The sequence below is a fragment of the Capsella rubella genome, unplaced genomic scaffold (genome assembly GCF_000375325.1).
Source record: "Capsella rubella cultivar Monte Gargano unplaced genomic scaffold, Caprub1_0 scaffold_3, whole genome shotgun sequence".
Taxonomy (NCBI): Eukaryota; Viridiplantae; Streptophyta; class Magnoliopsida; order Brassicales; family Brassicaceae; genus Capsella; species Capsella rubella.
The window spans coordinates 9182326-9197629 of NW_006238921.1; the positions used below are offsets into that span (position 1 = coordinate 9182326).

Sequence of the window (15304 nt, forward strand, 5' to 3'; positions counted from 1 at the left end):
GGAGGTGGTGGTGGTGGTGGGGAATATACCGGTGGTGGAGGAGGAGGTGGCGGTGGTGGGGGAGGAGAGAAGACAGGGGGTGACGGCGGAGGAGAGTAGACAGGAGGTGACGGCGGAGGAGAGTAGATTTGTGGAGGTAGAGGTGGCGATGGAGGAGGAGGAGGCGGTAATGCTACAATAGGAGGAGACGGTGAAACAGAACGACCACAACTAAAAGATTCACAATCCACCGGCGGCCGTGACAAGAAAGCAGAACATTGCCGTGAAGATCTCTGAGCAGGTCTTCCGGGCAAACAATTTCTCCGATCATCAAACTCAGACAACCGCAAACACACAGGAGCTTCACCAGTAAAGAAATTGTAACTATAAGTGAAGTTCTCAAGCTTCGGTAACTGACAAATACTCGCCGGAATCTTCCCGGACAACAAATTATGAGCCACATTTAACTGCTCAACCTCCACCAAACCACCAACACTCTCCGGCAAAGGACCAACAAGCTCATTAAAACTAACATCAAACACCGTAACGTTCTTCAACCTCCCAATATCCGCCGGCAAACAAGAATTCAAATGATTGTTCATCAAAATAATCTCATTAAGATTCTTCATCTCAACCAAACTCGTCGGAACACAGCCATGGAAATGGTTATTCGCAATAACAATAACCGAAACCGGAGAATCACCCAAATTTTCCGGTAACTCAAACCGGAACCGGTTATGGTTAATGAAAATCGCATCTAAATCTTTACTAAAAAGCTCCTTTGGTACAGTTCCTTCGAACTCGTTAAACCGGAGATCTAAAAACTTCAACGACGGTAACTGAAGAACCACCGTCGGAAACTTCCCGGCGAATCTGTTGTTACTAAGATCAAGCTCAAACAGAAGCTTAAGCTGATTGAAAGTGCGAGGCACAGTACCACAGAAACGATTCGAATTAACATGAAACAAAGCCAGATCTGTCAACAAACCAAGCTCTAGAGGCAAATACCCAGCGATATCACCGTGGTTAAGATCGATTCCGGCGACGGTACGGATCCGGCGATTATCAAGAGCGCGGGAACAGAAAACACCGGTGTAGCTACAGACATTGGATCCGATCCAATTCAAAGTGATGTTATTAGGATCAGAGAGGATAGCTTGTTTCCAAGCTTGTAGAGCTATGTAAGCACTACGAAGCCTCGGATTCTCGAATACAAGCGACGGATCTACCGTAACATTCTCGCCGCGGTCGGCGAACTCGAGAAGCTGACGGCGTTGGATGAATCTGACTTCGTTGACGGAGAGAGGAGCATTGGAGAATGAGACTGAGAAGGAATGAGAGATAGTAGCGACGGAGAAGAAGAAGATGAAGAAGGAGAGGAGAGAATGAGTGGTGGTGGTGGTGGTGGTGTTCTTCATCATGTCGCTACACGATACATCGGCGAGAGGGAGTGGTAGAGGTTTTGGAAATTCGAAGATGAAGGAAGGGTAAAATGGGAAAATATAGAGAGGATTCGAAGGAGAGATAGATAGAGAGAGAGAGTGTGTGAGTGAGGTGGGGAGATTTAAATGAAAGAGAGACAGCTCAAACACAGCTCAGGCCTACACTTATTCGTTTTTTTTTCTTCTCAGATTAATTTTATTATATGAAAAAAATAAATAAAGATATTTAATATTTGTGGAGTTAGGCTTTTGGAATGGAGCGTCTTCGTAGTTTGCAAAACTATACGTTATACTTGTTTTTATAAATAAATAAATATGGGTCAATCTTAAGGAGCTGCTTTAGTTTCTTTATTTTTATTTTATTTTCTTCACCAAATCTTATATTAATATATATGAGATATGTGTGTGTGTATAATTGTATTAACTTTAGAGGTTATCAGATGTGTGGTACCATTTTTTTTTTTTTTGATCAATTATTTTGTAGGTCATATCACTATCTTTTTTCATAAATATAAGATTTTATTTTGGAATTATAAAAATATAATGGATATAACTAAAATGGAAGTTGATATTTTATATGCTAGTAGATATGTTCTAAGAAAAAAATAGTTGATTATTATTTGATATGTTTTTTTCTGTTATTTATTGAGCTAGCTCGAAATTATGTTATAAATTTGATTTTTGTTTAGATGTGGTTAAGAAATAACATGATGTTTAAGAATTGATGAGAATTATACTCAAAATGAGGAAAAATTATGTTACACTATATATGCATCCGAATTCGAGAACGAATTGTCTTCTAAAAAATGTGAAATTTTTACATGGAAAAAGTTATTTTTATTATTATTATTTTCTAAATATTGTAGGAAACTATAAATATCTAAAGACTAAACAGTACTATTGTTGATATTTATAGTTTTTTTATAAAAAAATTGTTTTAGATATTTTTAATTTAGACTTTGCCTTATGTAATGACTTTGATATCCATATTAGAAAGAAAAAATTCAAGGTCATGTCCTGTTTTGGATGATCAAATTGATATAGGTTACTAATCAACAAAAGAAATTAGAGTTTAAAATTGAAATTTATGCAAGGAAAGATCATCTCTAGTATTCTGATTCCATTTTTGTTCAATAGTTTTCACTTATCTCTAAAGTTTCCAAAATCATCAAAGAAGATATAAACAACACTTTTTCGGTTAATTATATAGAAAAACACATTAATACCTTTTCAATTCCACATTTTTTTGAAATGTAAGTATAAAAATATTTTATTAAAAACGTGATTACTATTTTGTGTGGAGATTATAAATACATAGTCCCAAAAGAAGATAAGAGTGTTTGATTATGTGCTAAAGATGTCTTTACCAAAAAAAATGCAAAGTTTTGGCTTTATTTCTTTATTTATTTATTTTTTCTCATCAGTGTTTTAATTTAATCAGTGGTTCTCATTTTCCCCCACTACTAGCTTTCATATTTTTGGTCAAAGGTATGCTAATTTCTACACAAAATTAAATAAGAAATAAATTGCCAGCTTTTTAGAGATATATATGGAAAATATAAAAAAATCTATATCAACAAATTCCACGGAAATTAATAGACATAATGTCAATACTAAAATTTAATTAGGGTTTGGTGTATCCTAACCTCTACTTTTTGTGATTATTAAATATCAAACTTATACTATATACATATACAGTATATAATAAAAGAAGCAGTTACATAATAATAATGCAATAGTATAAAAAAGTAGAAGAAGGTGTGAAAGAAAGAGTCGGTGGTTCATCATCATGACAAGTTCTTTCTTTGATCGTATCGGTTGTGTGATCGTGTTTTGATTTATTTCGAAAAACATTTAAAGTTTCTCTATCGATCACGGGTTTATTTATTAGCTTTGTGTTTTCTTGAAAATTTTAGTATTATTATTAGTGTTAATACAACTTCAGAAGATGTCGATTTGTTTCTACGTCAAAGTGGTGTGGCTGCTTTGGACGTATGTGCAATTCACAAGATGAATTTGACGATTAGAAAACTATATATTATGCAGTGTTGGTTCTTTGTTATTTCAGAGAATATATATACATTAAAACTATATTATAAGGTTTGGTGTGGTGTCTAGTCACTTAGATTTTATGTTAGCTAGTATAAGTAAGATCTTATTGGTAATCAATGGATAATTCATTTGAATAATTTTGCATGACAAATCAATTAAAACTTATAAACTAAAAACCAATTCAAATATTATGTATTACTTGCTGGCCTTAGTTTACTTAAGTGTCGAGTATCTATACATATATATGCACATTAATAGTTTTGTAGTTTCTTAATTAATCATGCATTACAAAATCGAACATATTCGTCAAAGATTTGATAATATATTATGTATATATTGTTTCGTGCCTTTCGGGAGCTTTTACCCTAAACCTAGATTAATGCCTATAAACCTAAATTTACCCTAAACCTAGATTAATGCCTATATATTAACTAATTTATTACATTTTTTGTTTTTGAATTGCTAAATAAATAGTATATCAAATTTAGCATAATCATATCGTATGGTGATTATGATTTCACGGCATGACTTTTGCAAGGAGCACTAATAAAATTTATTTAAGTCAGCATAGAATTATGACTTCTTCATAAAAGATATGCACATAAGTATATAAACACTGTTTTAAAAAACCCAAAACACTATTTAAAAAAAAAACCAAACATATCTTCGAATCTTTTATATTCATATCATATACAAAAGCATGGATACAAATTATTTGATAACCGACTCCATTAAGGTTTTAGTTTATAATAAGAATTTGCAACACCTAACAGCCTAACTACCAGGTTTTAATTAATCATTAGATGTTTAATTTAAAGAAAAGAAAAGAACAAAACAAATCGCTTTTTGAGATTAGTAGTAATCAAAAAAAGATTTATTTGTCTAAACAAAATTTGCTTTTTGTGAGCTTTTGTTCTTAGTTATTGCCGCAACGAAGCAAACCGTGTGGGGACGTTTCTCCACATCAGATAGACCAGCGGGACGTTCGAGGCTTTTAGCTCGCCGACATGTGTCATTTTTTTCTCAAGTCAAGAATTTAATATTATACTTTTACCAAACCATATATTGTAAAAAACAAAAGACATATGCTTTTTACTTTTGCATATATAATAACTACTTCTTGTTAAAAAAAAAAAGTTTTAACTTAAAGTTTGAATGTTTTTTTTTTGACATCGTTAGAAATTATACGTCTCTTTTTGTGAAAAATCGAACTCGAACCCGGATATAATGTGAAGGCAACAGAGGTGAGAACCACTAGTTCACTTGTCATTTTCCTTAAGTTTAAATGGTTACGATGGTTAGAACAAATCCGTTTATATATTAGATTGTTTTTATTTATCGTTCATCAATTGTAATTTGTAATAATATATATCAAAAAGAACAAAAATCATATAAATTAATTACCGTTTGATTTGATACATAATTATATTTGGTGACAGTTTAACATTTAAATTTAATAGTATCTGATAATTCCATAATACAACAATATATAAAATGTTTGTATTGCTGAATGATAAAACAAGGTCGAATTCGTTTATAAGAAAATAAAAAACATAATTCTATAACAACATTATATCATATTTGATTAATTTGTTGTTAAAACAAGATTAAAATAAAGTTTTTTCATTTTGATGTTGGAAACAATGTGGAGGAATTTAAAACATATAGAGGATGAGTCGGAACGTATATAAAACATTTTCAAGTTAATTTAAGAAATACATGTACATACATATATATATATATATATCGTTTCCATACACACATTTTTTTTTGTATTCTAACACTTTTGTTTGTGGGCCAAAAAAAGTCCCATGAATAATGCAAGCTTCACTGATTCACGAGCTCTTGTCTCCATATGAATGAATTACACAAAAGTTATTCAGATTTTGTTACAATATATAGAGAAAGATGAAAGTGTTATTGCAACAAAAAAAAATCAGTTCTTGATGAAAAGAGCTTAGTATGAAGGATCTATAATGAGTTAATGACCATACAATCATGCATACACATATTGGTACATGGACAAACATGTATAAATTAATCATACCCTACTCAACAAACCCTCGAATCACTTCTTAATATGATCTTCACTAACGTTACCTTGATGGCTTGATCTATCTACCGGTTATGTCAATTCAGTACTTAATATAGTAAAACAATAAGTATTTTGTTATTCGACAGCTTCTTCTATCTTGTTGGAAGATAGTGTTCATAGGTACTAGATGAGTTTCCCTGAGTACCACGTCACACGAATGTCAAACACTCTAGGTATTTAGGTATAGTCGTCCGCGTTCACACTCCCCGAATGGCAAATCAAGTTGTGGATCATTTAGCAAAACATGCACATACGACTTTTACTACTTTTGGTGCTATTATATCCCCAACATTACCATGATCATGTAATGGCTAAGAGCAAGATTATTGGTAGTATCTTAGTCTAAGATACTACCAATAATGGTGGTTTAAGGGCATCATCAATGGGGGTATCTTAGCCTCCTAAAATACTCCTATTGAGGATGGTCTAAGAAGCCAACAAGCCTCTCTGTTTCGTAATACGTAAAAAGAAGTGTTTCTCGTTTCTTATTCATTTCGCTATGTTTCTCATATAGTCCTTTAGCTATCTTCCTTTGATCCCCTTAACCATAAATATCATAAAGTTATTTGTGAATACTTCCTTCATAATTTTCATTTTTTTTTAATATAAAGAGAGTAGGTTAAATTTGCATAGTAATTTTCTTCCTTACATACATATGTAGCATCTGTCTTGATTCCATGCAAGTAAATGTACTATAATTATCATCACAAATCTAATCACCACTCGTTAAAATAAAATAAAATAAAAATTAGAACGTTACAACAAATGAAACGTACGTTCATGCTGTTGTAAGAAATGAGTACGTAGAAGAAAATTATTTTAAATGTTACAACATTTTTGAAATATGAAAATTGTTTTATTAAGACATGCAAGAATATTGTATAATTGTCTCTTTAATGAAGCTCTACTTATTAAATAAATTAGTGATATATAATAAACCAATTTCTATTTTGTTTCCCCATCGAATAACTTTCTTTCCAATTTGAATCTCATGTAATTTTGAAAACCTTTTTGGTAAAATCTTATCTTTAATTGCATTGGAGATGCTCTAACACTACTAAACCAAAACATCCTAAATTCCTAATAATAGTAAATTACTTTCTATTTTCTTTAAAAGAAAACAAAAAAACGAAATATCGCATCTTGCTTTACCACTACTTTTTTTTGAAGCATATAATTGTCAAATCAATAAATAAATAAAAAAGATTAAGAAAATTAAATGCATGAAAGTAAAGACTAAAGACAAAAAAATTGGTGAAAGCAAAAATAGTTGGCATTGGAGTGAGCGAACGTAACCCACTCATAACGCGTTGATAGAGATTGTCGTTTGTTAAGAGTTTAAAGACTTAAAAAGACTTTTGTGGAACCTTCGTAACGGTTTCACTCATTACTCATTTGGCTCTCTCTCTCTCGGTCCGGTCACACACACTTATGTCCCGACCTGACCCGAAGCGACCTTCCAACCATAAATTGAGATGATCTCGTCTCGTGTGCCACGTTATATGATTGGCTTATCACAAGAACTCCTTCTTACGTACTCATTTCAGTTTTGTTCTCATCTACTAGGAGGAGCCCTAGGACTGGACCGGACCAGACCGTGACTTCACTTTCTTACTTTTCATGTGGAAGAAATAACTATAAAAATAGGAAGATATCACAATGTTGTTGTTTATAAACATCAAACATCAATGATGTATGTTTCTCAAATAGTTAGCTCAACTGTTTTATAAAATAATGTATGCAGTTTTTAGCTTTTTGGGTTGCATTATATTATCAGTATTAGGTAGTTATGAGATGTCACCATGTCAGAGTTTATCCTTAAAAAACGTTTTATTAATTCACATTAGTTGTACATTTTAAAATTATGTTTAACAAACACCTTTCGCACTCTCTACCTACTGGATTTTCTTGAAAAAATTGCTATATTTTGAAGATTTTTTTTTTTTTTTTTTTTTTGTGATATTGTAGTGTTGAACTATTAAAAAAGAACAATTTCTATTTTTGACAAAAAAGAATAATGGACATGTTCATTTGGTCGCTGCAGGCGGTTGCAGTGAACACAACGCAGAGCCGGCCCAAAGGCCAGGCCGCCAGACCCAAGAAGCATAAGCTTGTGGCCCTTCATTATATAAAAAATTTTCGCCCCTTTTTCCAATAGGTGTTCCCTAGCCTAGTGGTAATAAAATTGGCATTAGCATCCCGTTTTTGCAGTTCGATTCCCTAATATGTCAAATTTTTTCTTTTTCCGTTTTTTAAGCAAATTTGTCTTTTTTTTTCAAATTTCGTAGCCAAAATTAATAAAACGAATATATAATATACTAATATACATGTATATAACTTTGAGATTTAAAAAATATATATTTTACTTAAATGGAAATTATAAAAATAGGAATAAAGAAAAATAAGAAATAATTTTTTTTTTTGAGCAGCCCTTTTTTTTAGTTTGGTTGTGGCATTTAATAGTGTAGGACGGCTCTGACACAACGTTTTTGGCCGCCAAATCAAATCGACGTTCAAAATTTTTAATCGTACCAAACGAACAACAATAATTGCCGCAGCCGCTGGTACCTGAGGCGACAAAACGAACATGCCCAATCTCTGTTTACTGAGTTAATATAATTTCCTTTTTGTTGATACTTGATTTGTTTTTGTTTTTCAATAATGTGGTAGTCTAAGTGTTATCTAAACTCGTTTTGACGATAAGTTACAATGTATATGTTTTAAAAGCAGTGAAAATTTTCATTTATAAGAAATTGTATTTTACTTTTAATAATTCGACTAAAACTAAACTCTTAAAATTTAAACGACTTAAACTTGAACTTTTAATTTATAATCATTGAAACATATTGGTACATCTGCCCACAAAGCAGGTCAATCATCTAGGTTTAATTATAAGCAAGTGTAATCACAATACATGGAATTACATAAGTTAATGAGATTCAAATGAAGTTTAAAGTCCACAATGCCAACTCAACTCAAGTACCAAATCTTGTTTTTTTCTTCTTTCACTTCTGTCATCTTAAAAAACATGAATACCTACTCAAGTATCAAATCTTTAAATTACCATTTACTTATGTCGATGTGGGAATGACCTATATAGTTACTTGAGCTTCTTTCTAATCGATTCACATACTATTTCCTTGGAAGCTTCTTCATACCAATGGCCTAACACTTTAATTATTGAAATAAGTTCTTAATTAGGTCACACAATTTGTTTTTTATTTTTTAGTATTTGAAATGTTTATTTCGTTTATAATTTTCATTGTACGAGACTAGTGTTAGTTAATTGATATATGATGCAACAAAAGTTTGATAATTCGTTGGAATGATTTATGATGCTTAACACTATGCCATTATTTCCATAATTAAGGTTATAGTTATTTGCTTTCCGATGCATAATAATTGCACACCAACAATATTGAAGCGTGGTCGACATTTTCATTGGCAATAAGCACAACCTTCATTTATTTAATATACTAAACAAACTTATACTCCTACTACTTTATGTTAACTAAAGAGTTCTGGCATTTCTCTATTGGTTCACTTAAGTAGAAAACAAGATGATTTTATTATGAGTATAATTTATACTTTACATAATTTTATTAAATGAATTACTGTGAATTAGATGAACTTTCATTTTTCATACACAAATTAATCATTCTGTCAAAAAAACAAAAAATAAATAAATCATAATGTGACACATATAATATAATTGTTAAGCTCCTCCTTTATGCTGTATCACTGGTTTAAACGTAATAATTGCGGTTACGAGAGTTTGCGAAAGCGGACGGTTGTAATTCACGTTTTATTAAACATTTTAGAATGATTAGTGTTTCAGAATTATTGTGATTAAATATAGAGAGTTTGATAATATATTTTTCAATTTGTTAATGTTTTTTTTTAGCTATATCTTCTATTATCCTTAACTATAAAATGTTTGCGAAAAAAAAGTTTTAATATTTCAGCGATTTCGAGCGATTCTGAACGTTTTGGAAACCATAGTCTATTTTAGTATCAACCGCAACTGCCCGATGATAGTGAAAGAGCCTATCAACAGCTTAATGACAGTTAGTTTTAGTGGAGAATCCATGGGCTTAAACGAAATACATACAAGGCTTATTGGGCCTTATTGATCGGATAGAATTGGATTGGTCCAACAAAACGCCGCCACAAAAACCTCCGTCGCTGGCTGACGCAATGTTTCACCGGTGGTGGTAGCTTTTCTACTCCGACACGGCGCTCATCGTTAATAAAGCTCATCGCTTTCTTCTACTTCTCTGTCCTCTAAGCTAAACCCACAAGGAATCAAATCCGTTTTATCACTGAAGCCTAATGTTAATCAGAGTTCTGTAGACAGAAGCAATCTTCAATCAAACGTTTGAAAGGTTTCTGAAGGTCTTCTAATCGGAATTTAGATAGATTTAGACATGGGAGAGAAGCCAAGGAAGCTGCTTGTGTTGTATGCTTCTCAGACTGGAAACGCTCTTGATGCGGCGGAGCGTATTGGCCGCGAAGCAGAACGCCGAGGATGTTCAGCATCTATCGTCTCCACTGATGAGTTTGACTCAGTAAGTGTTGTAGTAAAACTAATTAGGTTTTTAAAGTTTCTTACTTTGTTTTGAAGATTGTTTTGCTAATGCTTGTATATGTGAATGGAACCTTACAAATGTGTGCAGAGTTCATTACCTCATGAGGAGGCTGTTGTTTTTGTTGTCTCCACTACAGGGCAAGGAGACTCTCCTGATTCCTTTAAGGTTGGTTGAAATATCTTGTGAAACTTTTACCAACATGTATATAGTTATACTTGCAAAGCGCCTTTAGTTATTGTAGCTTATTAGTTCATTGTCTTTTTAATCATTTGAAGGCATTTTGGAGGTTTCTTCTTCAAAGAAATTTGGGAAACTGTTGGTTGCAACGAGTTCGGTATGCGGTGTTTGGACTAGGTGATTCTGGTTACCAGAAGTACAACGTAAGTTCATCTGGATTCCGTTTCACATTGTTTAAACATACCCCATGTTGAGCTACTCCCAAGTTCCTCTTGTTTTTGTTTTGGTGTATACATCAATGTGAGAAGGAAAAAGATTAAAAAAGAGTAGGATTTACTAAGGATGAATTATTAGCAAATTGACATGATTTTCTTTCTGATGGCTTTAGTTTGTAGCAAAGAAGTTAGACAAAAGATTATCAGATCTTGGGGCCACTACCATCATTGAAAAAGGTCTAGGAGATGATCAACACCCATCAGGGTATGATACGGTATATTTAGGCAAATTAAGAACCTCTCAAAGTTGATCTTGCTTTCACAGAATATTATTTGAAATCAGATGAACCGTTTGAACAGTTGAAGATATTGTATCCACATTCATATTGTTGCTGGTATAGTTCTAGAAGTCCAGTGTCAGAATGCTAAGTTTTAGTTTTGGTGTTTTCTTTGTTTCAAGGTACGAAGGAACACTTGACCCGTGGATGCTGTCTTTGTGGAGTACATTATATCAGATCAATCCAAAATACTTTCCTAAAGGTCCAGATGTGAAGATTTCTCAAGATGAAGTAATTGATCAGCCTAAATATAGGATTTTATATCATAAGCGGGAGAAATTGGATCCGAACTTATTGGCAGAGTCAGGTATGTCAAAATTATTGAGTGGATACTTTGCTTCATTGATCTTAATTTATGACTATGTTATGCTACTTAACAGTGAATTGTCTACTTGCTAATGGTAATTGCTAGAAATGTCAATTTAAAAATCAATTTGAATGAATTTGCTGGAAGTAGTCTCACAAGTGCTCTGCTTCAATTGGCCTGTGAAATTAATTTCCCTTTCAGCATGAAAAAGGTTAATTAGCATTTATCTTACATAATATGCCTCTTATGTTTTGGCAGACATCATACAAAGAGCCCGTGGAATGTCTCCTGGAAAATTATTCAAGGAGAAAAGTAAACCAGACTGCTTTCTCAAGATGGTATGCACATCTTGTTGCCCTTTCTGACATGCTAGTCAACTATACTGGTTATGCTACCAATGCTTTGTTACCTTGAATCTGGTGGATTTGATGTTACTTGATAATTAACATGTTTTCTTAAAATATCTGATTATGGTATGCATTATTATTCTAAAGCCTAGATGATATGAATCTTAATCCCTTAGCTTGCCTTAACATACCAATCATGTAGACCAGAAATGAAGTCTTGACTAAAGCTGGAAGCACAAAAGATGTCCGCCACTTTGAGTTCCAATTTGTTTCCTCTGTAAGTACTTTATTGTCGCTTACTTTTAAGGTTTCCAATCAGTTTGAGGGTGATGTCTTATTATCCTCTTTGGTTTTCTCTTCTTTTAAGACTATTGAATATGAAGTTGGCGATGTTGTTGAGCTTCTTCCAAGCCAAAATTCTTCATCGATAGATGCGTTTATAGAACGCTGCGATTTAGACCCAGAATCATTCATCACAGTAAGTAGCTCCAACCGGTTGATATAAAATGTTCTCAGAATGTCTTATTTTGGGATTCAAAATAAATCCTGAGTGCTAATTTGCTTTCAGGTTGGGCCGAGAGAGACAGAGAATAATGGTGTCAATGAAGAAATGATTACAGAGCTCCCTATCAAGCTTAAGACTTTTATTGAATTAACAATGGATGTTACATCTGCTTCACCCCGACGATACTTCTTTGAGGTAAGAACTCTTCAATCCTTCAATCCTAATGCATTTGAATTTCAATTTTATGAAAGTCCTCTTATCTTACGTATATAGCTTTAAGTTTATCTATGAAACAAGTATTTGATGCAAACCCTTGTAATGTATAATCTCTGTTCAGGTTATGAGCTTTTATGCAACAGCTGAACATGAGAAGGAGAGACTTCTATACTTTGCCTCGCCCGAGGGGAGGGATGATCTCTACAATTACAATCAGAAGGAAAGAAGAAGCATTCTTGAGGTAAATTAGCACCAGATCTCATAGGTCCATGATTCGTCTTGAACACGCATTGACTCGTTTAACCAAATGGATTGTATGTAGGTGCTAGAGGATTTTCCTTCCGTACAAATCCCTTTTGAGTGGCTAGTACAGTTAGTCCCACCGCTAAAAGCAAGAGCTTTTTCAATATCTTCATCTCTTTTGGCCCATCCTGCTCAAGTACATTTGACCGTAAGCATAGTGTCATGGATCACGCCTTATAAGAGAACTAGAAAAGGTCTATGCTCCTCTTGGCTTGCAAGCCTCACACCTGAACAAGGTTAGAACTTTGTTCCTTCTTTACCATAACTGGCTCAGTTCTTTGTTTCTGATGTGTTTTCTTTATTTTCTGTTGTGGTTAGAGGTAAACATACCGGTTTGGTTTCACAAAGGCTCCCTTCCTGCTCCATCACAGTCGCTTCCGCTCATCTTAGTGGGACCTGGAACCGGATGTGCGCCTTTCCGCGGTCTCATATCTGAGAGATCCGTACAAGCTCAGTCTAGCCCCGTCGCACCAATCATGTTCTTCTTTGGTTGCAGAAACAAAGACACAGATTTTCTATACCGCGATTTCTGGGAGTCACACTCAAGAGAAGGAGGAACACTCTCCGAAGAAAAGGGCGGTGGCTTCTACACAGCATTCTCTAGAGACCAACCGAAGAAGGTTTACGTGCAACACAAGATCCGCGAGATGAGCAAGAAAGTTTGGGATTTGCTATGTGATGGAGCTGCTGTTTACGTGGCTGGCTCCTCGACGAAAATGCCATCTGATGTAATGTCGGCTTTAGAGGAGATTGTGTCAGAAGAGACTGGAGGATCAAAAGAGGTTGCTTCACGGTGGCTCAAGGCTTTGGAGAAAGCAGGGAGATACAATGTTGAAGCTTGGTCTTAAATCCAACTTCCCCAACTTCCTTCATATCTTAGTATATGAAGCCAAGAAGCTTTGGTTATTGTTGTCACATTAAAGTTTTTATTTTATTTTGATTCATACAACAACAAATTAACAAAAAAAAAAATGAAGATGATTTTTCTAATAATAAGTTAATATATCGTTTTAGCTTTGAAAATACATACTTTTCGATTAATTTCAAAATTGTTTAATTGGCTAATATCAGCTTTGTTGTGTTAAAATTTGAATTTTGAAATATCATCAATTAACATAACATACGATTCTATTGTTTATGGCATACAAGGCTTATTGGGCCTTTATTGATTCTATCCAATATTTGAAAATAAGCCCAATTTGATCGGATGGATTGGATTGGTCCAACCAAACGCCGCGACAAAAACTCCGTCGCTGGCTGAAGCAATGTTTCACCGGTGGTGGTAGCTTTCCTACTCCGACACGGCTAAAAATATGCAAATCCCTAACCCTAGACACGGCCATGGTTAATAAAACTCATCACTTTCTTCTACTTCTCTCTCCTCTAAGCTAAACCCGAGCCTCCAAAGATCTTTCCCCGTTGGTCGAAAAAACCAGGTAATATTGAAACCCTAGATCTCTCCGATTGGGAACTCTAGATCTCTCTTCTCTTCTTTAGCTTCTTTTTTTCTTTCTGGGTTTTGCTCAAAGATGGGTGACAGCGAAGATGAAACAGGGTACCCAAAAAAGTTTTACTCTTTGAATCGACAGAGTCATCCTATGTATAGTAGACCCATTCCTAAGCGTCACGCGTATTACCATGAAGAAGAAGATGAACAAGAAGAAGATGAGGTCGAAGGAGACGATGAGGAGCCACAAGGAGGAGGAGGAGGTTACAGTCGTGGGAATGAGAGGTTTCAGAAGAGGCAGAAACCAAACAAACCTGCGGTTTCTGGGTATGATTTTGCTGGACCAAGTGATGGGAAAGTTAAGTATGATTGGAGAGAGCAAGAAGCGTTTGTGTTGCTTGAAGTTTGGGGAGATAGGTTTTTGCAATTGGGTAGGAGGAGTTTGAGGAACGAAGATTGGAATGAAGTAGCTGAGAAAGTGTGTGAAGAGCTTAGGATGGAGAAATCTGAGACTCAATGTAGGAGAATGATTGATAACTTGAAGAGGAAGTATAGGAAAGAGAAGATTAAGGTCGAGAAATCGGGTTTAGGTTCGAGTAAATGGGCGTTTTTTAATAAGTTGGATATGTTGCTCTGTGTTTCGCCTAAGTCGGATTTAGGTTTAGCTTGTGGTGTTGATTCAGGTGAGTTTGTGTTTATGAACACAAAGGTTTATTTGGATAAATCAAACGGGTTTGATGAGATGATGGATAGTCCTGGTGATTCAGAAGAGGAGGAGGATGATGAAGAAGAGGTTGATTACGAGAGGAAGAAGTTTAATGACGCTGCTTCGTATAAGATGTTGGCGGATTCCGTTGAGAAGTTTGGGAAGATTTATGAGAAGATGGAGAAGAGTAAGAAAGAGCAAATGAAGGAGTTGGAGAAGATGAGAGCTGATTTTCAGAAAGATTTGGAGTTGCAGAAGAAACAGATTGTGGATAGAGCTCAGAGTGAGATTGCTAGGCTACGTGAAGAGGAAGAGAACAATCATGGTGATGGTGATGCTGGTGATGATGAGAGTGAAGATGAGGAAATGGAGAATGATTCTGATGTTAACCTCAGTGATGAATAAGTTATAAAACTTTGTAGGCTGTGTTGTTATAGATATGCAAAAAAGGGAGTTCTGTTTTTTTCGTTTTGGAGAATTCAGAATTTGATTATTTTTTGTAATTTGTGTTTGGTCGTTGAAACTTTATTAGTTAAGGTTACTTGCATTAATATATTTCCTTGTTAAGAACTTAAGATGATACAGT

General features: G+C 34.2%; 3 protein-coding genes across 5 annotated transcripts in view; 2 read left to right on the forward strand and 1 right to left on the reverse strand.

Moving 5' to 3' along the window:
- LOC17891240 (leucine-rich repeat extensin-like protein 4) overlaps positions 1 to 1563 on the reverse strand; it is a 2537-nt gene extending 974 nt beyond the window's left edge. The window contains exon 1 of the mRNA XM_006300206.2: positions 75 to 1563. Coding sequence (XP_006300268.2) covers positions 75 to 1400 — 1326 coding nt within the window. The 5' untranslated portion in view covers positions 1401 to 1563. The remainder of the gene's footprint in view (positions 1 to 74) is intronic.
- Positions 1564 to 9750: 8187 nt separating this feature from the next.
- On the forward strand, positions 9751 to 13499 carry LOC17890957 (NADPH-dependent diflavin oxidoreductase 1). Of its 2 annotated transcripts, XM_006297164.2 has the most exons (12): positions 9751 to 10136; positions 10245 to 10322; positions 10433 to 10537; positions 10723 to 10814; positions 11010 to 11194; positions 11453 to 11532; positions 11744 to 11818; positions 11909 to 12019; positions 12110 to 12241; positions 12384 to 12503; positions 12585 to 12801; positions 12884 to 13499. In XM_006297164.2, exons 1-12 carry the CDS (start codon positions 9996 to 9998, stop codon positions 13411 to 13413), a joined length of 1866 nt encoding a protein of 621 aa, XP_006297226.1. In that variant the 5' UTR covers positions 9751 to 9995; the 3' UTR covers positions 13414 to 13499. The 2 variants fall into 2 exon arrangements, with proteins under 2 accessions (XP_006297226.1, XP_023641692.1); XM_023785924.1 differs by lacking the exons at positions 9751 to 10136; positions 10245 to 10322 and having other exon boundaries at positions 10446 to 10537; positions 10723 to 10824.
- Positions 13500 to 13833: 334 nt separating this feature from the next.
- LOC17893179 (trihelix transcription factor ASIL2) lies at positions 13834 to 15290 on the forward strand. 2 transcript variants are annotated; one of them, XM_006298004.2, is made up of 2 exons: positions 13834 to 14001; positions 14095 to 15290. In XM_006298004.2, exon 2 carries the CDS (start codon positions 14095 to 14097, stop codon positions 15121 to 15123), a length of 1029 nt encoding a protein of 342 aa, XP_006298066.1. In that variant the 5' UTR covers positions 13834 to 14001; the 3' UTR covers positions 15124 to 15290. The 2 variants fall into 2 exon arrangements, with proteins under 2 accessions (XP_006298066.1, XP_023641482.1); XM_023785714.1 differs by having other exon boundaries at positions 13835 to 14001; positions 14120 to 15290.
- Positions 15291 to 15304: the final 14 nt, after the last annotated feature.

What these genes read in the sequence shown, in the direction of transcription:
- LOC17890957 (XM_006297164.2), top strand. Translation starts at nt 9,996, where the DNA reads ATGGGAGAGAAGCCAAGGAAGCTGCTTGTGTTGTATGCTTCTCAGACT. An exon ending in CAGACTGCTTTCTCAAGATG is followed by an intron (nt 11,533 to 11,743) that starts GTATGCACATCT and finishes CCAATCATGTAG; the next exon opens with ACCAGAAATGAAGTCTTGAC. An exon ending in AAAGAAGAAGCATTCTTGAG is followed by an intron (nt 12,504 to 12,584) that starts GTAAATTAGCAC and finishes GATTGTATGTAG; the next exon opens with GTGCTAGAGGATTTTCCTTC.
- LOC17893179 (XM_006298004.2), top strand. Translation starts at nt 14,095, where the DNA reads ATGGGTGACAGCGAAGATGAAACAGGGTACCCAAAAAAGTTTTACTCT.